Genomic DNA, 27,740 nt, shown 5'->3' with positions numbered 1-27,740 from the left:
AATACCTCAGAATTGTGTTTGGTGTCCCACAAGTAACTTGCACAAAAAAGAGAATTAAACAAACCTGCCCAAACAGAAGTTATTTACCTGTTAGGTAGTTTGTTCAGTTTGCTATTCCTTTATGAGAAAGAAACCACGGAGTTGAGTTCAAATCACAGCATCCCTACTAACTTAACTGTATCATCACTGCTTTTCAGAGGTAAATGAATTTTTCAGCATGAAGCAAGAATTAAACAAAGAAGAAAGAAATATAAGTATTCATGCTGAACACCGACCTTTCCTAGTAATTGATGATTTACCTTTGAGCTTTCAGACAGTAATGTATTTCTCCTCCTAAAATCATAATTTGAAAAAAAAAACTGCTGTAGCTAATATTTACTTTTTTTTTTTTTTTTTTTCCATAGAACAGTCTAGAAAGAGTTTCCTAAAGTAAGCATGTAGTACTGAAAATTTTTATTACAAATTTCAGTTCGTGTTAGGACGGAGGGGAACAAAATCAGAAATCTTATCACTGAAGCTTAGTACTAACAACTTGTTCAGAAAATACCAATATAGAGAACAAGGTGATACTGATGCATAGTTCATGGAGATTTGATCAATGGATCATCTAATCTGAGCCTCTATATAACAAAATTATCAATTTCAATCAGTAATCCTATATCTAATCAATAATTTGAATTAATATATTTCTCCCAGCTTAACAGTGCCGCACCTCTCAGAGAGAACAGGGATCACAATGTATGTCAACAGCTTCATCCTTTGACAGGCAACTGATCAGGTACAGTATTTTTAAAGAATTATAGCAGATGATTCATATTTGAATAAAACTCTAGGCAAAAAATCTGTGACATCAAGGAAAAGCACCTTTCTGATCCCTGAATCGAGCATCTCATCTTCAGTGTAAAATTATATAAACCGGTTAGATATTAGTGTGGTTGCACATATGCACATATAATACATATTATGAACTAACACCACACTACCACCAGAAGTATCTCTTTCTCTCCTGTTTTCAGATGCTCATGAAACCATGAAAGCATCGTTTCATTCCCTCACTGTAAGACTAACCCTCCTCTCCAATTAGTTAGCAATTATTTAATCAAGTAAAATTCCTCCTCGATATCTGCACGTTTAAACTCTGAAGCGTGATATTCTGTTACAGTTGCTGTGTGAAAGCAGAAATGAACCCAGACTCACACACCGTAAGACTGAAAAACACCATCAAGTCCTCGAAGTCTTTTTTCCTCTCTACATGCAAGTTTTGGAATTTGTTACAAGATCTGGAGTGATGTATATCTACGAGAGGTCTTACACATCACACCCCATTTTGAACAGTCTTTACAAACACAAATTGCCCTTTGGCAATTAAAAGAAAAATAAAAACAGAACTTCACAGACAGTAGTCCTACCTCTCTCACTTTCCTTTGTTCCACTCCGAGAATAGGCAGAAGTTATACCTATAAGGCTGTTTGGTCTGTTTAGTTGACTTGAAGTTGAAAGAGAGCTAGTGGAGGTGGAGAGCGAGGAGGTGGATGATGAAGAAGTTGAAGTTGAAGTTGGTCTATAGCGATGATATGGCTATTCAGCAGAAAAATGTCAAAATTAATTTACAAAGATTAAACAAACATAAACCACAGGATATTAAAACATTTAAATATGTAAATGATTGTTTACAGTAATACAAAAATTACAGTGTTATAGTTGGAGTTAAGATTCATATAATTTCTCTACCTAAAGAGACCCATCATGAAAATACCTCTTCAACAGTTCGGGAATATCTTTGTCTATAATCATCATCTTTAGTTTCAGATTCTTTCTTTTCTTCTTGTTTTTCTTTGTCTTGCTTTTCTTTCTCTTCCTTTTCCTTTTCTTCATTTTCTTGTTCTCTGGTTCGTGTGGGACGATTTCTTCCTATAGTTTTTTCTGCTTCTTGAAGATCTGTCAGTGTTACACCCTGTGAAAATAGCAGTCAGCAAACAATGGTACAACGTATCATTCAGCTTGTATTAATGTAGATGATCACATTATTTATTGTTAAATATAAAAATCAGCTTAAGAAAATTAATTCTCTCTATTAAAAAAAATGCATTCTACCTACATATTCTACCTATAAACTTTTCTCTTGAATCCTGGAACCAAATATTCCTCTCTGATTAGCAGCAAGTGTTTGCTCTAATGTGATCTACCACAGGTTCTCTAGTAACACCATTTTAGTTGAACTAGTACATACAGATCATGTAGAAAATCATGTAGAAATCATTAAAGAATACACTAGCTCCCTCTAATATCATCATAACCATCATAAACATTTTTGAAAGAACCTGAAAATACAATACTTAAAAAAATCGGAAATATTGGTACCTACAAATTCACCCACTGGAACTGGATTTTTAGGTAAACGACACATCAAATAAATACACTGAGAGCACTACAGAAAGTTGTAACTAATATCTTATCTCCTTGCTGTATCTAGCTAAATGCTAGTTTTCAAATTAAGCCAGGATGCAAACAACTTCTTATATAAAGAGAACTTTTCTATACTGCAATTTTCAGCTTATCTATCTTATGGAGATACTGCTCAAAATTCTTTGTGACCTATTCCAAAGCCAAATTCCCAGCTCATTAGTTATTTAATTGATTGTTATGCTTTTCCACTGTAAAGATTCAAAAAGAATTGCTCTGTGGTTTAACAATCTTCCAGGATCTGGCTTACTACCAAGAAGTAGAAAAGAACTCCACTACGATAAACCCATGTCAAACAATGTGATCTCTCAATAGGAAAGGTAACCAGAAACATTTGAGGGGTTTAGAATTACAAAGGTTTGAAAGTAATGTCAGTAAATAATTTAGTTATAGATCTGACCTTAATGCAGATAAGGATGCTGGCTGAAGTATTTCTTTGTTCTGTTTTATCTAAGGACAATTTTGCTGATTATTCTCAGTTTGTCAGAAGACAAAGAGAGAAGGGTAGACACACTTTACAGAAGATAGTAGCTGGTAATTGCTCCAGGGCCCACAAAGCATTCAAGTCCTGTTCAGACATCATCTATTTTGCTACTATCACATATTTTGCTATGCAAGGACTGCAATGGCTGCAATTCAGTATGAGGTAGCTCTCACAGAAACTGGGAAAAACTTCCAAATATATCAAAATATCAAATATCAAAAACCTCTTCCCCAGTACTCTTACGTGTCCATGGAAACTAGGCTGAATGTGTATTTTCAGTGTCACAGATCACATCGTATATCTATATGTTGGTCTACATATTGTATGCCATGCCTAATTCTCAAGTAAAATCTTGACAGAGAAGCTGTTAGTTCTTGGTGAATTGAAAGCCGATATCTACATAAAAGCAATACAATTACTCGAGTAAGCCACTTTCACATAACACAAACAAAAACTTCAGTGGAAGCATCTCTGCTTTCAAATTTCTGTTAAATTACTCTGTGGTGATCAGAAAAAGCACTTTCCAGGACATAATGAGGGCTCCTCAAGCTTTCACGGAAATAAAGGAACTAAGAGGCATTTACTTCATCTGGTAAAAAGTTGTTTATACCAGGAAGATCAACTGATCACTTGGAGTTTTAATGGGAAATTAAAACTTCACTGTACTCAGGGAGTTGTTATATATGTTCCCATAAATGTAGAAGCTGTAATAAAACCATACCTGTGTAGATCTTCTAGACTGTCTTGCTTGCCTGGATCTAGCTTTTCTTTGGGACTCCGACTCTTCATCCCGTACTGGAGTGAGGTATGATCTAAAGAGTTAATTACAAATAAGTCAGCAAACGGTAATTTTTGTACAAATGCATTAAATGTCAGAAAAAAACTCACAACGTATGAAAACCAAAGCAGTTAGAAGAAAACCTTTAAAGATATGAAATGAATTACTGTACCATATATACTATATACATTATACATACTATATCATCTATATCATAATAACGTGTTCATCATGCTAGTGGCCTTACAACTCACTTAAAATACATAGTGTTTCCTATTTAATTTAGATTTGCTTTTCTCTAAATAAAACATAAAAAATTACAAACAAAATGTGTGTGTGTGATGTGAGTGCCCATGCAAGTAAACCCTTAACATAACTTTTAGGCTTTCAGAAAAATCTGTATGTACTGCTAATGCAGAAATGCTAATTATACCATCTATTGCACCGGAGATTAAGAATCTTTAAGGAGGTAGTTACCATATTTTCACATGAATCATCCACGATTTGGGTAATCCAATGCCCTTTAAAAACAACAGACCTTAAAAATAAATCCTCAGGAATCCCACAACAATACTGCAGAGTAAGCAAGTAATTGTAATCAAAGCCAAAGGGCTACTACAGTAACCATGCAAGGTCAGGACTCTTTAAAGAGACTTTCCAACCCAGGCAATTTGGGTAAAAAAATCAATACGTACACATACATAAATATATATATGTATGCATGTAATATATGTGTATATGTAAAACCATTGTTAAAGACCTTGAAGTTTTTAATGCATTTGTTGGTTTTCTATTACAGAACATTCTGAGAACGCTGTTATAATTTACCATCATGTTTTTTAATCCTTAGATTAAACAGATTGGAGAAAGTTGAAAAAGTAGAAACTGAAGGTTGCTAAAGGGTTGCTTACGACATAAAGCCCTTCTGAGATCCTTTAGGTAAAATTAGCTACATTAAAAGCAGAATTCTATGATATTTTCTGACTATATTATTTCTATAGTTCATTCGTTAATAATTGGCTAACGATTTCACAGAATCACAGAATGGTTGAGGTTGGAAGGGACTCCAGAGATCATCTAGTCCAACCCCCCTGCTGAAGCAGGGTCACCTAGAGCACGTTACAGAGGATGGCATCCAAGTGGGTTTTGAATATCTCCAAAGAAGACTCCACAACCTCTCTGGGCAGCCTGTTCCAGTGCTCTGTCACCTGAACTGTAAAGAAGTTCTTCCTGAAATTCCTCAGATTTAAATACTTTGGGAAGCTATTACCTATTAACACTTAAAGCATTTATCTATGGAAAACAAATCTTTTTGGTCACCTAATTATGTATTTCTCGGATTAAAGCATATTAAAACAGTTCTGAAATGGTTCTAAGTTTTTAAAATAAACTTTATTTACACAGATTATTATGCCTATGTTTTACCACCCATGTTCTATCTCTACTAACTGAATTATCTCCAAAATAGAGAAAAAATATAACTAGCTGTTATATTTACAAATGCAGAAATATCCCCTCTCAAGAACTATATTAATTTCATTCCTCTATCTTGTTCTCCTGCAAATAATATTTTTGATAAGATTTTCTGTTTTCCTAGACCCTTAGGCCCTATCTATATTAGGAAAAGGGTGCCTACTAGCTGCTTCAGCTAGCCTGAAATACAATTCATCACATAAATCTGACTCCACTTTAGAGTCAGCCAATGTATTCCTCAGCCACATAGGTAGACACAAGCTTTAACCTACCTAAGACAGCTTTGATTGCAGAGCAGGTGTAACCTTTATAGTTTGAAAACTGCTGCAAATTGCTCTGTAGGAATCCTACCCTCCAAAAATGTGAAAAGCTTTAAACCTTGCTGAAGGAAAATGACAACTCTATAGCTACTGTCAGACTGGAAACTGCCCCAGCATCCTCTGTGTATGCCTCACGGGTCAACTGTGTATTCATGATACAAAGATATTAAAGATTCAAGTTTGTCACTCTCTTCCGTGTTTCTCTAAAGCAATCCTAAAAATTAGATAAAGAATATAGCTTTTTCAGTACGTTCTGAAAGGATTCACCATTACATATTGCATTACTCAAAGTAGTTCATAACATGCTTACTTTTCATATACTATTTGAAATACTACTTCAAACATATTTTCCAATTAACATACTTCCAGTCTATATGGATTAATCAACTTCATTTCTTAAGAAAATATTTAACATATTTCATGAACAGACAAAATTTCTTTATGTGCATATAAACATACATGGATACACATACACACACACAGAGATATGTATCTGTATATATACAGATAGATATGCATGTGCCCATATTGAGGGTACTACCTTCTCACATGCACACAGGAATTATTCAGACTTTGCTGACTGTTAACACTTAATGGATATTTTAACACGCCATCACGAATACATCTACAACAGTATATTATACAATTGGCCCTGAGTCAGATTAAAAGGAAAGAATTTCAGGCCAATTGCAGGTATCTAAAACATATGTAGTATACGTATATTAGTATACACATGTTAGTGAGAGCAAACGAGACAGCAAAAGCCTTAATTCTAGATCTCCTCGTTTTTCTAGCTCATATGAGACTGAAATAGGATTTGCATTTTAAAGTTGAAACTGTTTTTGGAGAAATGATACATTTTCTTGCTTTTGTTTTGTCAAATTGCACTACGGAAAATGCAGGTTCTGGCTATGGTTGTTATGACAATGGTGGTAAGCACCTGTGGGCATCTCCCTGATCATGGAAGAGACAGAAAAATCCCCATTTAAAAGAAGGTTGTTCATCGCAGTTTCGGATATGAAAGGAAAATGGACTACGAATATCCTAAACACAGTTAAAGGTCTGTGGAATCTATGAATGTTTTTGCTGCCTTTCTTCTCTAACAACAAATAGCTATGTTCCCTCTATAAACATACAGAGGGATACACGTCCACCACTGACATAGTAGCTGCATTTCAAAACTAATACAGCAGCAACACAGAAATCTGAATGTGCATTTCAGCAGAAGGGATAAACTTTTATAAATATCAAAAATAATCAGAACCCATGGAAAACTAACAGGAATTAACAACCTTGTGAAATCTTATTATTTTGCTTTCACAAATAGTAGGTATCACCTGTTTATGGAAACATAAATATGCATCAATTGTAACTCATCCTCCATGTAGGTGTAACAGAAAAAAACCGCTGTATTCTTAAAATTTACATCAGCTTCTTACTACTTCTTCATATTGAATAGCTCGTAAACCATTGTACTTACAACTGTATATAATGTTTCAAATGGAAGAGACCCTAAATGATTGCAATGAAATGAACAAAATGTGTTTGGTTCAACACTCTTGTCTTTGTAATGGCAGACATACAAAGTGACTGGAAAAAATAGTACGTGGTAACTTGTCAGCGTACTGCCTTTGGCACAACAGATGTGCCATAGTAGACAGCAGCAGTGCATTTGCAATAAGTAATTATTGATTTTCTTATTTTTAACTCAGTGTTTTTTACGTAGTTCCATTATGGATATTTTTCAGAGGACTCATGTATTAACAGAAAAACAAATATAAAAATACAGCATACCAAATGAGAACCCAAGGACAGCCAAAATACACAGTATCAAAGCTTAAGTTTCATGGATGAGATTTATCAATGGATAAATTGAGGCATCTTGGTAGTTGTTTCAATAAACAGCAAGCAAATACCACTGCTTTACATACTGTACTATCCAAATTTGTGGTAACCAACATATTCCTTTAAATAAGAAAAAAAAAGATTATTTTTGTACAAGAGCAACATTACTCTTAGGACCTTTACACACCTCCGTCTCTCCCTGACCTCTGATGTTGAGGACACAGTGCCAGAAGTAGCTGTAGTCATGGCTGTGGTAGTGGCCGCAGCATTTACAACAGATGGTGCAACAGGAACCGTCACTGCTGTAGGAACATTTTCCTTTTCTTTCTCAGTACTATCCTCAGCCCACAAACGATTTGAGGTACTACAGCATAACAAGCAGCAACACAAAAAAAGAGAAAAGGAAACAGCTAAACAATGAAAGCACTTTACTAAACAACTAATAACATGTAACTTGAGGGACGGATTTTTTTTAAAAGCAAACTGAGAAATGTCTCTACAGTGAAAGCTCAACTTGAGCTATTAAATTGAATGAATTAGGAATTGAATGGTTCACAGTAATTGGATTCTTATTCTTCACCCTTCGATTCGAATATTGGATTTATTTATTTATAACAACATGGCTGTCACTTTACAGTAGAAAGCCATGCATAATTTGAGCCAAATCGTGTAAAATTAAAAGAAATTGAACAGGAAAGTGAAAAAATCCAGAGCCCCATGATCTACTAAACAAGAACGCATGCACGTACATAAGCACATAGTAGACCTGACAAAAAAAGAACAACAAAGAGTATACTGGTGGCATTACCTGCTTGGTACACCTGCTGAAGTAGAACCCGTTGTACTCTTTGTAGTAGTGTTTGCGCTGGCGGGCAGTGTTTTCTGAAGACCAGCGGACGAGGTAACTGTTGATGCAGTACTTGGAACATTAGAACTAATCAAATCATCTTGTCTTCTACCAAAGGAGCCACTGAAGGAGAGACATTTACAGTGAATACATTTGTATGACTTATCTTTCTTTGTTCATTAAAATATCACAAAGCTGTGAATGATCCATTGAACTTCTGCCTGTCTATTCTATGTTTCAGTTGAGTTCTGGAAACTTTTTGGGCAAAAGAAGCTTTTCCAAACGCCATTTTCTTCATTATTTCATCGAGAAGGACTTATAACTTCAACTTCTGAAAGCAACAGACCTGACCATTCCTCCACAGTAATGGGAGATAAAGTAGCATCTCACTGGTTGATACTTGTCTTGATTGCATCTACCAAAATACTCACACAGAGCCCTCAACATTCCATTTTTAAGCTGCTCTTTCACCCACACTGAAGACCTCTGAAAATACAGAACTTTACTCCACAGCTTGTCAGAAAAGAAAATGTCATTAATATCACTCCTGTAACAATTTTCAACAGACGTCCTTTTTAAAGAAACAAGCAAACAAACAAACAAACAAAAACCTCACATCACTCCCAGAAAGATTAACCCTCCCACCCATGCTTTTCCCTTGCTCTTCTAGTTGTAAAGATGATCCACACATTTCCACGTTTTTATCCCACTGGTTCTGGCTGAACATATTTTACATTACCAAGACAGGATGTTTTCGTGTGTAAACATTAGAACCCACAGTTAGGAGCATCAGAACATCACATCGCTAACTAGAAAAGATGTAAGGAAAAATGGCTGTTTGTCATTCTGCTACTGATCTTTCTTTCTTTTGCTATCAATTCTAAAACGGCCAAGAAAAAAACATCTGTACAAGAACAACTAAGGAAATGCACAATTAAAACACCATGTACCACATTAAAGGGATATGTACATGGTGTTTGAAGTCTGGAGCACAATACTGATAAAAGCTATCATGCAACAATAGTTTTCGTAAATCAAACTGTTAATATTTTCCACCCAGAATGTGAAATCTGTGCAGTATTTCTCCTACACTCAATGTTAAGAAAACTTAGTTTTCTTTTTAAGGCAAGAGGTTAGCAAAGATCTAAGATGTACTGTACTGTATGAAACAGCCTGACTACATGCTACTGAAAACACATCAATGTCAGGACTGAAAAAGATAGCATCCATCACCATGTACGTCATCAGCATGTATCAGTATACAGCTTAGCTACCTGAATGTCAAACTTTTGATCTATTCATTTAAGATATTTATTGCCCACTTCATTAATATCAATGAAAAACTTCACTCAATTAGCTTCACTGAAACTACACAGTAAAATGAGTCATGTATTAATTCCTGGATATGATCCATTCTGAGAAAATCCTGCAAGATGAGAACCATGTAGACCTGAAAATTATGTTCATATTCATCATAATTTAGTTTACCTTCAAGTGAGTTTTAGTTTTACGTTTGCATTCTATGATGGCGATACTCAAGGTAGGCATGGCCTACCACTGTGGACAGCAGACCAAGACCTCTGATACTATCACTAGCAGAATTCAGCATTTTTTCCCTCTTCTTTTCGGATATCAGGCAGAACTACTATTCCAACAGTTAAAATAGTTATCTTTGGTTCCTGATCAAATCTGGAAGGAGTCAAAATAATCTCAAACTGAAATAAACAATAGGAATAAAAAAGCATATAACTTTATATAGCAGTTGCTGTAACACTCTAAGCTGGTAAAATGGCGTAGCTTTAAAACAAGCACATGAGCTTGTACCTCAGCTTAAGTACATACTTTGTGATTACTATGAACGCCATTTTAACATGTCACCATACAATTTTAAACTGTCCTTACGAAGTTAAGGATTCAGGAATTATTTGTTTTTCTTTTGATTTGTAAAATTATTTTGATTTTAAAACAAGAGAAAATCCCACACCTTCTTTGATAACTTGTGTTTAATGATGTAGGACCTTCATTCAAACTGTTTTTCTTGACATCTTCCTCCCATTTTCTCCTTGCATAGGAACTACCACCACGTATTGAGCTAGCAGACGAGTCCCTGTAAATAAGATTTTAATTTAGCACACTCATATTAAAGCAGTTTGATTTTGATGCAAGCTGAAAATGAGTTTCAAATTAAAGATGAAAAACTTGTGTGTGGATAATGCATTTAAAATAAACGTAACAATGCAGAACAGGAATAAAGTGACCTGATACATACAGTAATTTTCAAGCTCCTGTAGAAAAATATCAGATTCATATTAACATTGCTTGAAGTATAATAGAAAAGAAGTTTCAGAAAAATACTGTTAAAGGGGATTTAATCAATAGGAAGTCAAACATCAGCTTTTATCTGTGATCATTGTTGGCTTTTTTTCCCTCCAAAAAGGATCAAGAGGCTTCTTCGTTTGCTCCTGCGATAATCCAGTGCAATCAAGGGAAAACTACCTTGTGATTTTAGAAGTTGGTTTCATAGGATTATTCATTTGTGGATGTTATAATAAGAAGTTCAAAAGCTGACTTCTCTTTAGAACTCATGATATTGTAGGCTAGTGTAAACAGGTCCGCAGTAGCCATTCCTGAGTGGCCTGCCACATATCACTAGCTGACATTACTTTAGTCATGAGGAATTTCCATTCTGTTGTTGCAGTTTATAGCAGCAAGAAATAACCTTGCAAAAATCTGCTTAGAAAAATGGCTCTGAAAACTGATACTAATACAAAAAACTCAGTGTCTAACATAAGCTCAAGATCTGAAGTAAAGTTCACATAGAAGGAAGAAAGAAATGTCTTGCACAAAACTATATATAAAAGGCTACTGTATATGTGAGGGAAAATAAAACCTTGTAAAGAGGTGTTTCATGTTCAAGATACTTGTGAACTTCAGAATTTACTCCCAATATATCCTTTTGCACAAAAATGTATGGCGGTATTTCTGTGGTTGCAAACAACCTCAGAAAAGGATCAAACGCAGTCCAATGCAATGCTATGTCTTACAAACAAAGAGAAACACTAATTCTGAGATATTGCCTACCATACATCCTAAGTAAGTCCCGCTGCATGACAAATTTTAATAATTGCTGAAGGTTTAGCTTTGCCAAGACTCTACAGACTTCAGCACTCGTCTTGTAGCATTGGCTAAACTTCTGAGGCTGGATGTCTAAGATTTGTTTATCTAAAGGCCCAACTAGGATTCATCTGGAAGTCCTTTCCATTACTCACAGTAGGAAGTTAGATGGATTACACGACATCATCTATTATCTAGACAAGCAGGTGTTCAGACAGGTGGAACAAGAACACTGCATTAAGCTAAGCAGCAAGGATAGGGATCTGGGACAAGGACAGAACCCTTATTAATTAATTAATGGATCTGTAAGGCAGAGAGTTAAATTAGTCACCATAAAAAAGGTCAGACTAAAAGTCAAAAATCTCTGATGGTTTTAAATAAATAAGCTGGGTTGTCTGCCAAGTCATACACTAGGCAAAGTACTGGTGCCTAGAAAGGCTGGCCTAAAAGCACTCTTCACCTTTCATACACCAAGGAATGAAGAATATTCTCAGGTCAACTGCTCAGACAACACTGTCAGGGCTAATGACACTGATCTAAGGTCACCCAATACATATGAGGAAAAACATAATATTGCTGGTACCCACTTTTGGAACTGTGTCTGTGAGTACGTCATGACGGTATGCCAAAGAGACTAAATAAACCTCAACACTGCACCAACATTTAATCCCTTTGTTACAAACAATAAAAAAATTGAAGAAATAAAATTACAATTAAGTATTTATCCCAATCTTAAGTTATCACCTGGTCAAGACAGTTTCAGAAAGTCATTTGAGAAGCTCTTAAAAGAATAAAACATGAAATAAGAACAATCTGTTATAAACAAACCAAAACTGATTAATGAACTCAACTTCAAATAAGAATATAGCAGAATGATAGAATGGCTTGGGTTGAAAAAGAACTTAAAGACCATCTGGTTCCAACCACCCTGCACAGGCAGAGATGTCACCCACTAGATCAGGTTGCCCAAGGCCTCATCCACCCTGATCTTGAACACCTCTAGGGATGGGGCATCCCTGTACTCTGTACTCCCTGTACCCAGGCCACATGTCCCTACTTCCACTGCCTGTGCATCTCCTTCTTACACCTCAGTCTGAGCAACAGGTCCTTGCTCAGCCATCCAGGCTTCTTGGCCTCCCTGCTCACTTTCTTACACATGTGGATGGAAGAGTTCTTGGTCTCTAAGGCATCCTTAATGAGTTGCCACCTCTATTCAAATCCTTTGTCCCTTACGATAGTCTTCCAGGGGATCTCATCCACTGGAACAAACAGTTGGAAGTTTGCTCTGTGCACGTTCAAGGTCCTGACTTTGCCATTTGCCAGGTCCGTGTTCCTTAAGATCACAGACTCAACCAGGATGTAACAAAACAGATGCCAACAAACTAAGCTGAACTTCAGGGGAGTATGAGATCTGGAATATTCCTGTTTCAAAACAGAATTTGTCACCCAGACACTGAACTTAAGCAACAGCATTCTGCAAGCTTAAGAGAAAACAGCATTTATCTCGTGTTTTCTCCGAACTGAAACGTTCTCAACAGTAGCAACAAAAAAACTCCTCTTCAGACATACGGAGATTTGTCAGTCTTATAGATAATGATTATTGTGGAGCAATGAGAAGTATTTTCATTTCAGCTCATCCAAAATTCAGCTATCTAGACACAATCTGACAGAAACAACACTTAACATTTTGTACTATGTATCATATATTGAAACTTAAGAAAGCAGCCAAGTAGAACCGTAATAAAAGAGAGAAGTGAAAAATTGGAAGGTTCTGACAACGTAAATATGTCATGAAAGTACTCCAAATACTAACAGGTGACAGGCCTATGCACCTGAACTTTTTATTCCCTTTATACTGAAAGCTGAATAAAAAATATCAGTAAAGAGAGTATTCCCAAAAGAAGATAAAAGGCCAACATGCAAACAAGAAAAATAGAAGTGAAAGCTACAAAAGAACCACTATGATTTCTGCAAACAGTTGCTGACGCATGATATAGTTTTACCAAGCACTATAAGAAAAATATTTTTTTCAGCAGAATAATGAATCCCAATATCCGCACCAGATGGCTCAAGACAAATCAGTAAAATTCTTTCAGTACCCTTCAGTACAGTTTAAAGTTTAATTTTTTTTTAATTTTGCATTTATTTTCTCCCCTAAAATGACAACACTCAATGACCAGATCAGCTCCTGTAACAAAATAATTTATGATTTACAAAATCAAAAACCTTTGGGACTACTCTACAGATTAGTATAATCTATGGAAAAGTATAATGCTCTAAACCAGCATTATCTTCATATCTGCAAGTTTGTCAGCCACTCTAAAGTCACATAATTTTATATTTAAAAGTAATTATAAATTTAGAGTCACCTGTTTTCTTTTTCATCAATGTCAGAGGTACTGGCCAGTCGTCTTGGTATTGTAGGTGCAACATATGCAAGTCTAGTTCCTTTTCCATCTTTCTCCTGAAAGACATATTTTTACTAAGTGTTACTATCATTGATTATAGAACTATAAGCTGGAAAATCATCATTATGAAAATTTCATCTGTATTTGTTGTGACCCAATTATAAAAATGAGTTTTAAGCTTTAGTTAAATATCATAAAGACTAAAACAGGGAAAGGGAACTGTTTATGTTTTCATGCTAGTTATGCAAATGATTTGATTTCCGTTTAAACTGCAAGAAAAAGAAAACTGCTTACTGAAAACAACTATTTCAGTATTTTTACATTAGTTTTACATTAGTTCAGTATTATTCCCTATCCCCAACACAGATTTGAACATTCGTACTTGAAAAAGAACCATATGTTATATGCATACCTGTTCCAAATTAGTCCTTTGCTAAGGACTGCAGTACATTTGTGTTTAATTATGCAATTAAAGTTTTGTAAATAAAAAAAGACTACAGAATACAAAAACAGCTTCCTTTTTCAGACGATTCTATCAACACTGCTCTCCAAATGATGTCAAAACTGTCAACCCTCTGGTCTCCCTTAACTGTAAAAAATACTACTACTGCCAGTGAAAGTCCCAGAAAGGGAAAAGCCCCAGACCCATGTACCAGGTCACCAGACAGTGAAGGTGCATATTGTACTTCTAAAGTACTACACAGAAGCATATATAATTTAACAGTTCAGAATTTTAGTAAAGAATAAATGAGCAGTAAACTCTAAAGAAAATGTCTTCCTTTTACAACAAACACCTACGCTAATCAAAGTTCCTCAAAATGCTGTTTCACACTGAAAAAGATTACCTTCTCTTTGTTGTCCAACGAAGAGGAAAGTCTAGGACTTGAAGCAGAACGCATAACACCTGCAGCGTCCTTTTCTTTCTGAGCTTCTTTGGAAGCAGTAATCTCTGCAAGTGCACCATAACTACCAGTTTTTCTAAGACCTAACCTCCATGAAGCAGGAGATTCATCTTTCCTCTCTTCTTCTTTGGGAGAAACCTTGCTTGTAGATGTTGGAAACTGTAAAACACAGCAGCAAATTAAAGGCTATTAATTTGCATTATCAGTGGTAATACATGATCTTTGCAGAGATTTGAGAACACAATTACTTTTAATAATCATGGAAATACTGAATTCTTAGGGGAGTTAAGGTGAAAGAAAACCTACACGCTCTTCTCTTGAATTAGTTAATGAGATAAGAAACATAAAACTGGTCAAGGAATACTAGTCCTCTAGAAGTTAGATTATAAAAACTCACACTTTGTAATAAACACCGTGGTCAGGAGATGCAAACTTAAAACCATGCAGATCTGGTATCAACACTTTGATTAAATATGTTATTTTGCAACCTATACACAAACCTGTGCACACCAGAACCTCACCATGGATTTTTCACCCTTATTGGGCACAAGAACAATGCCAGTTTTGCGCAAGCCCTGCCTCCATGATGCAGGATCTACTGACTCCACGACAGGCATGATAGGAGGAATGAAATCATACTAAAGCCAATTAAGACAAGACAAAGATGAAGATTGAAAGAACAGAAAACAGAAACAGAAGGTTGTTTCAAAAGCACATAGTTTGTTCCCACGCTTATGTCATGTAGCTCTTCATTACACCACATAATACCAAAAAGCAGAAAGACAATTACAACTTTAGTAACAGATTCTTATTAAACACAGCACAACATGTTTAGCTAGCTCAGTGACAGAACTACAGTTTGCATAGAATAGGACAGCAAAGCCTGTGGACCTAACAGGTCCGTGCCTAAATCATCATATACTGGAGAATATTACAAGATTCACACTAACATATTCATTACCTTTCTGATCTTCTTTCATATTACATTCAGATCTCTTAATATGATCACATGCTAGCTTAGCTATCAAACCCACACCTTTACTCACACACTTGCCCAAGTTTAGTGTCCTCAGACAGAAAGTAACAGTACTGAATGTGACAATGATTGAGGAAAACCCAAGTTCAAGCTTAGCACACTGCTGTGAGCAACATATGGTTCAGACACCTATGGTGTAAAATCAGAAGAGTAACTGAAGTAGCACAGATGTTGCAAGCCTGAAGAAGCAGGTGCAAGAGTAGGTTCAAGGCAACTTGTACCTGTACCAGTGCTGTTCCACCTGTTTTAGTAAAAACACTTTCAATCCTGTTTGTTCATTGACATGAGCTGCAACTGCTTCTCCAAGTCATATGTGCATACCATTTTACAAAATGATCAGCCTCAATATAAACAGGCATTTATTTTGTAAATACAGAAGACCCAGTCTTCATATTTAATTGTAGAAAGATAACTGCAGTGTACTTTTAACCTGCACTTTTTGCCTCAAAGATGGAAAAATAAGATAAGCTATTAGTTACTGCACAATAAAATTAGAACAAACTAAATGCCAATATGTTGCTGATTTGCAAAAGTTTTTCAATTAGCTTAAAATCATACTTACTTCTTCTTATCAGAACTTTTTCATACAGCATAATTTAATCATGTACCAAGAAAAAATTCTGTATAACTGATCATTCTACTCTGGAATACCAAGCCATACCCCAAGCATGCAATGATTTGATAATATCCTGTCACTGAAGGTTATATAGCTCAGAAGACTTTTGCATAGTATGAAATAAATGGATTGAAAAGCACAAGCTGGAAACTTTCACTGCACAATTTCAAGAAAAATGAAATACTTGAAGTGTTAGATACCTTAGAATATGAAGCATGCAAACATAATTAATTCCAGTACAAAAACTGGGTGGAAAGAATATTGGTTGAACAACTGTCAGAAATGCTTGTATTACTAAACTGACTTCAAAAAGATAAACTATACAGTAGGCCTGTTTCCCTGAAGTTAACTTCACACTGTATGTTTGTGTTCTCTACATTTAAGTACAGTTGGCAAACCAGAAATTCCTCACAATGTCTTCCCTTCCCCCAGAGCCCCATTTGCTATGGTTTGAGAGCCCCATTTGCTATGGTTTGCACTGAAAACTTGCGGCTCTTGAGTTCTCTGCAGCTCTTGAGCAACTCTTGTTCTCCCATAACAGAGAACCGTAACTCCTAACTCAGCCAGTGCAAACTGTTTAGATTAACATCACAAGATCACCCTGGAATCTAGTTGTTTGCCCAGCCACAAGGGCTCAGAGAGGGGAAACAGTAGTCATTCCTGCCAGTGAGCCATGCCCACAACTACCTTTTGCTCTTAATGCTTTTTTTTAAGAGAAATCTTGTGGACATTAGTCATGATGATTTTTATAAAGCAGCTTTTAGGATCAGGAAAGCTGGCTCAACCCTTTTGCACAGTATAGCATAATATGATGCTGTTGGGAGATTTAAAATATATTCCCTTTATCTTTTACATGAAAAGGTGCTAACCATTAGGTTCTAACCTATGCTTTTTAAGATTAATTATTATTATGTTCCATCGTGTATATGAAAGCACAACTCCAGTAAGTGCCAGGAAGCTAAATGCAATACATAATACTACCCCTATAGTACGTCTTCCCTCTCTGATGTGGATTCAGTGTATCATAGTCAAATTTTTTCAGAAACATCTGTAGAGGGTTAAGCTTTGATTATGACATGTGAAGAAAACTTGTAAGGGATGACAAAGGAAGCCCTACTGGCTTGCTATCCAGTTTGTTTATATATTCTGAATGATTGACTTGCATACAACCTTGTGACTGTATAGTATCTATTGTAATTTTTTTTTTTCTCCAGGCATAGATATCTCCCTTTTGACAAGCAAACCCAAGATTCATTTCAACTAACTTTTCAAATCAAGCTTCCTATAAGCAATATGGCTTTGATGGCTATGTTTTTGAGACAAATTATTTGCACTAATCACAAATTATGTGCTCCAATCCTCTGGTTCTTCCATTAGATCCTAACCACACTGAAATCAGGGCTAGAACCTACAGCATTTTCTTAGTTCAAATATCATTTTCAATTTCTGTGCCTATCATTTTCAACTTCTAGCACTAGCTGAATGTTTCTAAGGACTCTCAAAAGTACCTTAGTCATACTTCTTGCTAAGGCTTCTTGCCTTAGGAGTGACAGTAGATTCTAAAACTTTAGGAGGCATTTGGCATTAAAAAAAATACTTTTGAACAATGAAGTTTAGCTTCAGAAAAAAAAACAACAAACACAAGAATTACAGTCACTGTGCAATAGGTTTTTGCTTTTTTAAATGGATCTCGTGTTCAGCTACATTGTAGCTATATATTTTAGATTCCTGTTTAGAATCAAAACTGTTCACTCAAATTTAAAAATTTACAAAAATTGAACACAGTTTCTGCAGAAAAACAAAATATGTTAGGAATCTATTCATATTTTCATCACTGGATAACACAATTCAATTTTATACAAATATCAAAAAATGTATGCTTACAAAGAACAGAAATCTAAAATCACAACAAGAAAAGTATTTTATTTTACCTTCTTAATAGGTGATGTGGGCGTCCCTTGACCACCAGCTACCGAAGGTGCTGTCACAGCCACTGATGATGCTTGTGTACTTGTGGTATTTGCATTATTAGTTACACCTGCCAAGGTTTTGGTCTTATCTGAAAAATATTTACAAGATTCTCATTTTCATTTTTCACTCATAACTCCCTCACTTCTACAACACAGAGTTGAATTTCTTTTGAGCAAGTTTGTCAGTCAGCTTTCCCAACAATATTATTTATCCCTCAGTATTTTCCCTTTCCCTCCCACTGTATCTTAGGTTCATCTTCTTTCCATAATGCTCATACATATATTTTTTTTACTTATTTTCATTCTTCAGGAATTATTAAAACACTCAGAGATGCAGAGACAGAACCACACTCTTTCAGAGTGAAAGTGACCTAATTCAACCTCCTGCTCATAGCAGGGTCAGCATTACATACAGACCAGGCTGCTCAGGGCTTTGATGAGCCAGGTCTTGAAAACCTTCAGAGGTGCCACAACCTCTCTAGGCAAACTGTACTTTAGCAGTTGGTTAATCAGCGGGAGGTACATTGGCACGTAATAGTTAATTTGAACTACAGAAGATACTAATTCAAAGTAAAACATTTATTCTTGAATAAATGTGTATGTTGAGGATAAAGAAATAATTAACTGCATAGAGAATCTAGCCAGGGACTCTGATCAGAAGAATTTAGCTGAGGCAGGAACTTGCTCTTCCTTGGAGAAACAGAGTCCATTTGCTTCCTTCCTTCTTCCTCCCTTGTTTTTCTTATGTAAGTTTCACCGCCTACCTTCTCTGACCTCTTCTGCACTGTCTTTCCCTGCCCATGCCTTCTGCTGTGTAGCTTAATTCCTCTTATACAAACACATATAATATCCTGGTTGTCATCCAACTGTTGTCATTCACTTGCTTGAGCTTCGTAGCCACAGAATCCCAGCATTGTTTGTGTTGGAAGGGACCTTAAAGACCACCCAGTTCCAACCCCCTGCCACGGGCAGGGACACCTCCCACCAGCCCAGGTTGCCCAAAGCCCCATCCAGCCTGGCCTTGAGCACCTGCAGGGATGGGGCATCCATAGCTGCTCTGGGCAACCTGAGCCAGTGCCTCACTGTCCTCTGAGCAAAGAATGTCTTCCTTATATCTAATCTAAAAACTACCCTCTTTCAGTTTAAAATCATAGCCTCTAGTCCTGTCACTACATGACCCATTTTAAGAGTGTGCAACATTTTTATAGCGTTCTCATATCTACCATTCACATTCAGAGAACTATCAATGGTATGATTTGAAATCACACACTTAAAGCTGTTACTGTTACACACTTGCTTATGGATATAGTTTAACAGATATTTTGAAGAATTAGTTATGCAGAAAACAAAAATACATAAAAAAAACAGCTTGCACGACTAACTAAACTTAATAGAAAGCTCTTTTAAACACAAGGGGAATTAAATGGTTTTAAACTGCTGGGTCATGGTGATAAAATGTTCAATGGCGCAATGTGGGCTGACAGTATGAACTGAAAAAGGTTTACAGATGTACAAGCAGATCTGCTGGAAGTTTGTAAACAAGTAATACAGCTTTAAGATACACAGTAAAAAAAAAACAAAAAAACAGGAGTGAAAGCACAAAGAAGAAAATGCATTTTTCACAACAGCATTCTGAAATTATTTCAAGGACGGGCAGAACGCAGTACCATGCATGGCTGAGCTAATTTTCAAGAAACAGAACAGAACTCAAAGGAAGTATGTTTAAAAACTGAATTGCTGAAAGTTTTGTTTATTTTTAGCGTTTTTTCTTGTCCTTTAGGAGATGCTAGTTTTGAATTCATATTTTCCTGCTTGGTCTTACGGAGTAATGTATTTGTTGTGAAGCTGCATACCCACATAATCAATGAATCAGAACAGAATTTTTAGGAAAACATTTCAAATAACCCAACAGATTAGAAACCATACAGTTTCCAATACCTCAGAATACTGAATGACGTTAAAATATTTTACAGCTAGAATGCTCTTCCTAAGCTTAAGATTTTTCAACAGAAAACTACCTTAAGCTGAATAATGGGAAAAAAAGGAAAGCACAAGCTTGGAATTTAGAGATGCAGTTCTACAGGGAAAAGCTTAAAGTCTGGCTTGCCAAATAAAGTATGATAAAGCTTTGTTGATATTAAAAAACCAAAGTTTACATAAATTAATTCTTGTGTCACAGTCAAATTTTCCTGGCACAAACTATCTACTGGTAACGAAGAGAACACAGTTACCAGAGTCATAAAGTTCAGGAGACATTACAGTTAGTCCAGTTACTGAGAAAGTACTACATGTTATGTATCGTAAGTGTTCTGAGTTTATCCAAGTTCAGTCTCTGCAAGCAAGGGATGCAAGTACACTAAGGTGACAGAATAATTACAAAGCGTGACAGACTTTTGTTCCTGCTTATTACTGAGATGTTGGTTTCTTTCAAAATACAAAAATAATTAAAGCAAACAGAATGTTTGGTTTCACAATTCATTTTTGTTTCTGCCTACATCAAGTATTTATGATATACTGATTAGCTCTAAAATCACTCTCTAACCTTACTATTTCAGGTGAATAAATTAGAAAAAATGCTTTAAAATGAGAACTAACATGATGAAAATAGGTTTACGCATTTTAACAAGCATAACTATGAAATATTAACAAGACATTTGTAATGCCATCTGCATCTGTCTATTATGTTACTGCACCGCAATTCTAAATTCTAATTCAAAAGCTATGCTGTTCTTACATCATTATTTGCTTTAAGTCTCTGATAATCTTTCAGGAAGAAAAAAAGCTAAATTCCACTGAAGAGCAAGCTGTTGACCAAGGGAATTATTCTAAATGCTCTAGAGGAAAGATTCAGCTTCCCTGAAGGTTATCAAGGAAACCTAGACAAAAGTTAAAGAAAGAGCAAAGGTAAGCCTCATTATCCTCAGAAGGCAATGTATTTTACTTTCTTGGATTTCAGATCAGTACCAGACCTTCCAGGTATCAGGAAAAAAATCTGAAAATTGGATAGGACTGGTAAAAATCTGCAAGAGTTTCCATCTCTTCTTCTACAACAGATTTTTTCCTACATGGATAAAAACAATAACTACAGTATAGCAATACCCACAAATTTTTACAAATAAAGCAGTGTTGAATGTGCCTGTAACTTCATGGTAAATTCAATGTACGCTCCTACCAGCTGTAACAGCATAAGTAGCTTGCCTTTCAAAGATCCTGAGTGCAAGTCTCACGCTGCACTAGAATATGCACATCCCATAATGAAAAGAAGGAAAATAACTGTTATTTTTGAAATTTAATCAGTCACAACAGCAGTCAAGAACTGAAAACCTATACAAGCAACGGAAGGAAAAATATAGGACAAATAAGAAGGAATAATAATATGTGAATAAATGCAGGATTTATTTTTTTTTTAATTTCAAACACAAGGGTACTTTTCTATATTTAACGATAAGTATACGAAAGATTTATAAATCTGGAAAGTTATTAATGGTGAAATAAGAACACATGGTTACATTGTTTGATTATAATTCTATTCACCTCCCTGCTTCATTCTCTCTTTTTCTTCATTTTTTCCCACCTAATTTCCATACACAGACTTTGAGACTCAGGCACCTTTAAAAACTTCTAGAGACCTATGCATAAACACGCAAAGCATTTAATGTCTCCCCTCATCTAGGCTGCATGAATAAATTTAAACATCAATACTCAGCTTATTCTCAGAAGAACTGAGTAATGTGTTTTTTTGTATATAATTCCAAACTTTTCCAAGAACGTTCCTCTGGAAATGAAGTTTTATATGAAGCATATGTTAAAATAACACCTTTTGAAGTTTTTTTTTTTTTTTTTTTTTTTTCCCCCCAGTACATAATCGAGAGTAAGTCTGAACACCATTACTTTACTAATATCTAAGATTGTCATACTTATACTGGTTTTTACTTCAGGATGGCAAGAACAAATAAGAATGTTTGTGCACCTGCTGTTCCAGTCTCTGTACCAGATCCATAAGCAAACACTACTAATAAAGTCTTCATTTCTCATTTCTGCTTTGACCTTCTAACTTTGTTTATGTTTTTTTTACATGCTGCTTAAGGCTTATATATTCCAAAAATTTAATGAAAATAAACTGTTAAATAGACAGTTAACTAAGTCTAAAGCATTATCTGCTTTAACCTCAGTAGCCATCAATAAAATCACTCATGATATCTCTGTCATGACTTGACTTCAGACGTACATAAATGTGCTTTAAAATGATTGGAAGCTTAGTGAAATGCAGAAGTGAAACTTAATACACTTATCTATGCATCATATGACATTAAATAAGTAAATTAATAAAGCAAAAACTTAGACAATACTCAACATACCTGTCTCTGCTTCAGATTCTGAGTCGTCATCTTCCTCCTCTTCACTAGAACAACTGGATTCATCCTTCTTTCCCTCTTCCTCTTCATCTGCTTTCTCATGCTCCAGAGACTCTATACTAGATGCATTCTTTTCTTGTTCCATAATCAATGTCTCCTTACTGAATTTGAAACAAAACAAAACACCAAACTTACTAAGTCCTGAAAAACTTATTAAAACATGTCAACTAGGACCTTGTGACAGCTTGTGAAGTTATGTGTTTCATTAAGAGCTCATAATTTTTCCTAGTTTACTTACTTTTTGAATGTTTTCTGTGTCTGATTATTATCCATGTTGGCTGTGGATTCAATTAGGGGAGATTTCTTTTCCCGTTTTTCACTATGAAGCTTCAAAACATAGAATAATGCAGTTAAATTGGTAGAATGGTAGCAATGTGACAAAATTACTGGTGGAGAGAACTCTTCTTTAACTACAAAAAATGCTAGTACGTTCATACACTTTCTAAATGTCAAATCTCAACGTTCTAAAATCTCAGAAACTGTTATTTCCATTGAGATGCTGATTGCAGAAGCAATAGATCATAAAATGCCTACTGGAGAAAGCAAGTAGGAGAGCACCTTCTATCTTCCAGAGCCTTCCGATGACTGTAACTGACCAAATAATGGCCTGAAAGAAGAGCTGAGATGACTGGCATTACCTGAATTGAAGGCCCAAATCATAACTTTGATTTTAATCTATATGCTACTCTGAGATAACTGTGCACCATCATCACATGTATAATAAAGTATAACATATACATATGCAAAAATCCTACCAGATTCTGCTTCTTCTGTAATTCTTCTAAATATCCTAGAATATCTTCATCTGCCACATCAAATGCTGTCTGGCCCTGGAGAAAGGGAGAAAAAAAAACACAGTTTTGTACAGTAGAAATTAAATATAACAGATTTTGATGCCTTATCACATTGATGATGTAGGTAAGAAACAGAATTATACAGAGAAATTAGAACACATAAGCCAAGCTCTATTGCAAACTGTTAGTCTGTCAGTGACTGAAAACAATTTTGCAATATTACTTTTTTTTTTTTAATTGAAACAGAAGCATCTATACCTCATGAGTAAACACTTCTTTTAAGACAGAAAAACATGACTCAATAAAATTTTATTGTCCTTTGAAGGAAAATAAATACTATAAAGGAAAATAAAACAGGCTGAAAGAATGTAATGCTCACAACATTAGTTCCGAACAATTATTCCAATAGAAATTGTATGGATGGCCACTAACTAGTTAGTACACTATCCATCTTCAGACTACCATATACAGTTGATTTTTTGAAATTTAAATTATTTAAGAAAACATAAAAAAGTCATACTTCCACATTTTTTGCAGTAAAGCTGTATTTACATTTTCCACTCTGTTTAGAAAAGATCTTCTACAATTGTTTGCTCCTATCCCCCTTAGTGTGTGATTTTCATGGGATGTACTTGAATAAATGTCCCACTGTGATTCATTAACAGAGAGTAATGCCATTAGTTGGAATTTTCTTTGGCTTGCCGTACCTCACATCTACATAGTCATTACAATTCTTGAGTAGGCCAGATGCCCACAAGACAAGAGATTCTATCTTTAAGGTCAGAATTAGTAAAGGTTTCAAAAACTCCTTTTCTTCACCTCCACGTGAAGACAAGAAAGTCTGAATCTCACGGTTTTACAAAGAAAGACTAGCTTACTTGCTTCAAGACTGCAATAGAATGTTTTGTATTTGTAAGTCTGCATTTAAACGAAGTGAGGTTGGGATCTAGGTTAAGTCATACATCCACTGGTACAAATGCAGCTGCATCAATATGCTGGGTGGACATGTTGAAATATGGTGAGATGACAACACTAGTCAAGTAAATACTTCTGTACAAATGAACAGCAATAAAGACAGAGCTGTCATTTTAAAGTGGTCACAGCCGCTTATAAAGATAATGAAATGTGTTCATATTTATCTCATTGTCTATTTTAGTCTGTCAAAATGTTAACTAGGGACAAACATGCTCCCAATTACTTTGCAAAGTCTGTCTTAAGTGGTTAGAAAGGACAAACCTTTAAACCACTAATTTTCTCATCTATAAAGCTTCTGACCATACACCAGAAGCACACACTCCTTTCAACAAGTACTACCCAAAACAGCTTGAGGTCCTCTGACACAAACTATTCCACATAGTGTAACACAGCACTAACTTGGAAACTAAACAAAATTATCTCAAGTTTATACTTGCATTGTGATTACAGCTTTTAATCTAGCTTTCTATTTTTAGGTAGCTATTAAGTGGGTTTATTTCCAAAAAACATCAAATCAGGCCTATCATGGCCATCACTTTACAAAAAATAACTTTTTTTTTTTCCCTGTTGTAGTTGGAAGGTTTTATCTAAACTCAATCCGTAGATGTCAATACCTGAAGTTACCTCAAGTCAATACGTGAAGTGCCTAAACAATAATTGCTGAGATCTCTGTGATGCTAAGCACCTAACAACTGAAACTAAATGCAGTGGAATTCTTAATTTTCATCATCTCTTAAAGCAAAAACCTGTACTGGCTTACTTAAAAACATAACAGGTAAAATTTTCCTACCTTACATGGACAAGCCTATACAACAAATAAAACAGCTCGTATCTCTTTGTACCTCCTTTTTTCTTAATCTTGTCCTAGGTGAGCTGAACACAGGTTTATGACAGTGCTTTCAGGAATACCACCCTCCACATTTTCAAAATCCCTGTGAAAGTCTAACAGATAGCCTGCTAAACTGGCTTCAATTGCAGCAGCTTTTGATTACCTGACACAAAACACAATTATATACCTGATCTTAAGAAGCTCTGTAAGTATTATAAGGAAACAGAGTTGAGACTGTGTGAAACCAAATTCCAGATTTCTTTCATTTTACTATAAGCAACCTGAACTTCTAAAAGAAGTCAACAAAGAATAAAAATGTTAAGCTGCAGTAGTTTTGCCTTTAAATAGATACTAGCAAATTCATGACCTAATTAAGAGCCTATCTCTACCTATTTCCATGATTAACTTAAAAAAGTTATGAAAAAAATCAATGTTAAAAGTTGGTTGATATACGATATTGACAGAAATTGGGAGCAGTTAAGAATCTAGCTGAACAACATGGTGCAAAGAGAAGAAAGAGAGCTTCATCACTTACACCGTTCATCAAAGAGTCTCAGCTCCTTGTGACACCTTTGTGAGTCATTAATATATTTTTGTGAGTCATTAATATATTTTTTTTCTGTTGGGAGCAAGAACTTTCAAAGTCAACAAACTACAAAAGCTTTTGTGTAGAGGTTGAGGAAATACAGCTTAGGTAGCATCCAAGTTATGTCCAGGGAGTCCACAGATGCCTAGAAGTTTCTTAGAGTGCACCCAAAGCAGCTTAGTGGTAACTTTTTAGTATTCCAACACAAGCTGTTTTTAAGAGTTAAAAGCAGAAGCTAATGCCCAACACTACTCAAAGGCATCATCACTGTATTCAGCAAACAAATGTTGACTGAATACACTGCCTCTATGCAGTCCATCTAGTCACTAATTTTGTACCTCTGAAATATCAGTAAAACTGTTCTATTTTGAATTTTGTTGTAAATGATCACTTGGATCATTTAATATAAAAGTAAGTATAAACTTGGCCTAGAAACTAATTTAGACAATCAGGAAATTTAGTTTTGAACACAAACATGCTGTTTTGACAAAACATGCATTATATAAAGCTCCATGTACAGTAAACAGCAGTTTATCATCACTTTTCTTACCCTGGCTTCTAAAGTCACTTTAGAGACCAGAACTTTGTATCTTGACAAGGATTACATAAAAATCCTACCACTTTGTTGACAGCCTCCATATCACAAAGGTTTTCCACTAAAATGCGACATGCTTCTTCTTTACCCCAGTGAGCAGCAGCATGAAGTGGTGTCCAGCCATCATAATCTTTAATATTTACATCATAGCGAGCCTGTATTAAAAGCCTAAAGAAATACACACAATTAGATCTCGACACTACTGACATATAGCTGAACCGTCATAAAATCATTTAATTATTCTACAATAATACTCTTCTCCTTTCTCATTAATGTCAACTAAACGTATTTATTTGGGTTACTGCCATTAATTTTATTTCCCCGCAGAAATATTTGCCTTCTCATTGTTCAATGGGCATTTTTACTTTTAAGGAAAAGTCAGGAAAAATATCCTTTTCTATTTTATTTGTTAATTTCTCTTTTTTTTTTTCATTTACCCTTTTTCATTTCTTCCTAGGCATTTTTCTCTCTATGTGCAGTGATAGTGAAAAGTCTTTTTAAGAAAAAGCCTGTAAAATGCCAAAAAAAGTCAGATACACAGTTCTAATCTGTTAACTTATTAAAACTTCCTTCTATTTTAGTATTAGTTGCTTGAAGCTTGCATCTCCTCCTGTCACTAACATTTGATGCTGTAACAGCCTAGTGTTTACATATTTCAACTGGTCTCTTAGTGGCGGCTGAGCTCCTTAAATGGAGGACCTGCTCTGCAGCATGCAAATTCAGTATGGCTCTGTCGTGCCTGTTGAACATACTCAGCCCAACAAACTGTTTTGTGTAAATGGTTTTCGACCCTCTGAGCTGAAAAATTAATTATTAATTAAAGTAATTATTTAAACAATTATTTAATAATTATTAAAAAAATCAAATAATCGTGAAGTATTCTTTAATAAAAATCTCTCAGTTTCTTAAGAGCCAATATACTTATACTAATATCCTCCAATGAGTCAACTTTCACACAAAGTCTTGCAGTCTTACCTCCTACACAGAGCAGGTTTTTTGCTATTTTGAAACCATCAAGAAAATTGCCTCAACATATATTTTTACTTCTCCTAGGAAAAGTACAGGAACTGTACTACAAAAAAGACACTAACTGCCAAAGGTTAAAAAACAACAACTACAACCCAACCTCACAGTTAAAGATATAAATCCCTTATAGATGCACACTATTTTAATGTACAAATTATTATTTCAAACGGAATTATTTCTCTTTATCATGTTGAAGCATCAGGGTTTTTTTTTGTGTGTGTGTGTTTTTGTTTGTTCTGTTTTGTTTTGTTTGTTTTTGAAGCA

General features: G+C 35.2%; 1 protein-coding gene across 5 annotated transcripts in view; it reads right to left on the bottom strand.

Moving 5' to 3' along the window:
* PPP1R12A (protein phosphatase 1 regulatory subunit 12A) overlaps window positions 1–27,740 on the bottom strand; it is a 123,462-nt gene that overhangs the window by 23,484 nt on the left and 72,238 nt on the right. The window contains exons 5-18 of one of the 5 annotated variants that reach the window (XM_082754451.1): window positions 26,474–26,618; window positions 23,427–23,501; window positions 22,910–22,998; window positions 22,615–22,772; window positions 18,218–18,345; window positions 15,156–15,272; window positions 14,578–14,793; window positions 13,694–13,788; window positions 10,195–10,317; window positions 8,172–8,333; window positions 7,551–7,727; window positions 3,669–3,759; window positions 1,757–1,954; window positions 1,410–1,578 (exon numbers count right to left, since the gene is read on the bottom strand). In XM_082754451.1, the coding sequence (XP_082610577.1) occupies window positions 1,410–1,578; window positions 1,757–1,954; window positions 3,669–3,759; window positions 7,551–7,727; window positions 8,172–8,333; window positions 10,195–10,317; window positions 13,694–13,788; window positions 14,578–14,793; window positions 15,156–15,272; window positions 18,218–18,345; window positions 22,615–22,772; window positions 22,910–22,998; window positions 23,427–23,501; window positions 26,474–26,618 (1,943 nt within the window). The remainder of the gene's footprint in view (window positions 1–1,409; window positions 1,579–1,756; window positions 1,955–3,668; window positions 3,760–7,550; window positions 7,728–8,171; window positions 8,334–10,194; window positions 10,318–13,693; window positions 13,789–14,577; window positions 14,794–15,155; window positions 15,273–18,217; window positions 18,346–22,614; window positions 22,773–22,909; window positions 22,999–23,426; window positions 23,502–26,473; window positions 26,619–27,740) is intronic. The other 4 variants (XM_082754455.1, XM_082754453.1, XM_082754452.1 and 1 more) reach the window with 4 other exon arrangements.

The sequence above is a fragment of the Aythya marila genome (assembly GCF_965140915.1).
Source record: "Aythya marila genome assembly, chromosome: 1".
Classification (NCBI taxonomy): domain Eukaryota; kingdom Metazoa; phylum Chordata; class Aves; order Anseriformes; family Anatidae; genus Aythya; species Aythya marila.
The sequence above is the reverse complement of the archived record's forward strand: the minus strand, read 5'-3'. Positions and strand labels throughout refer to the sequence as shown.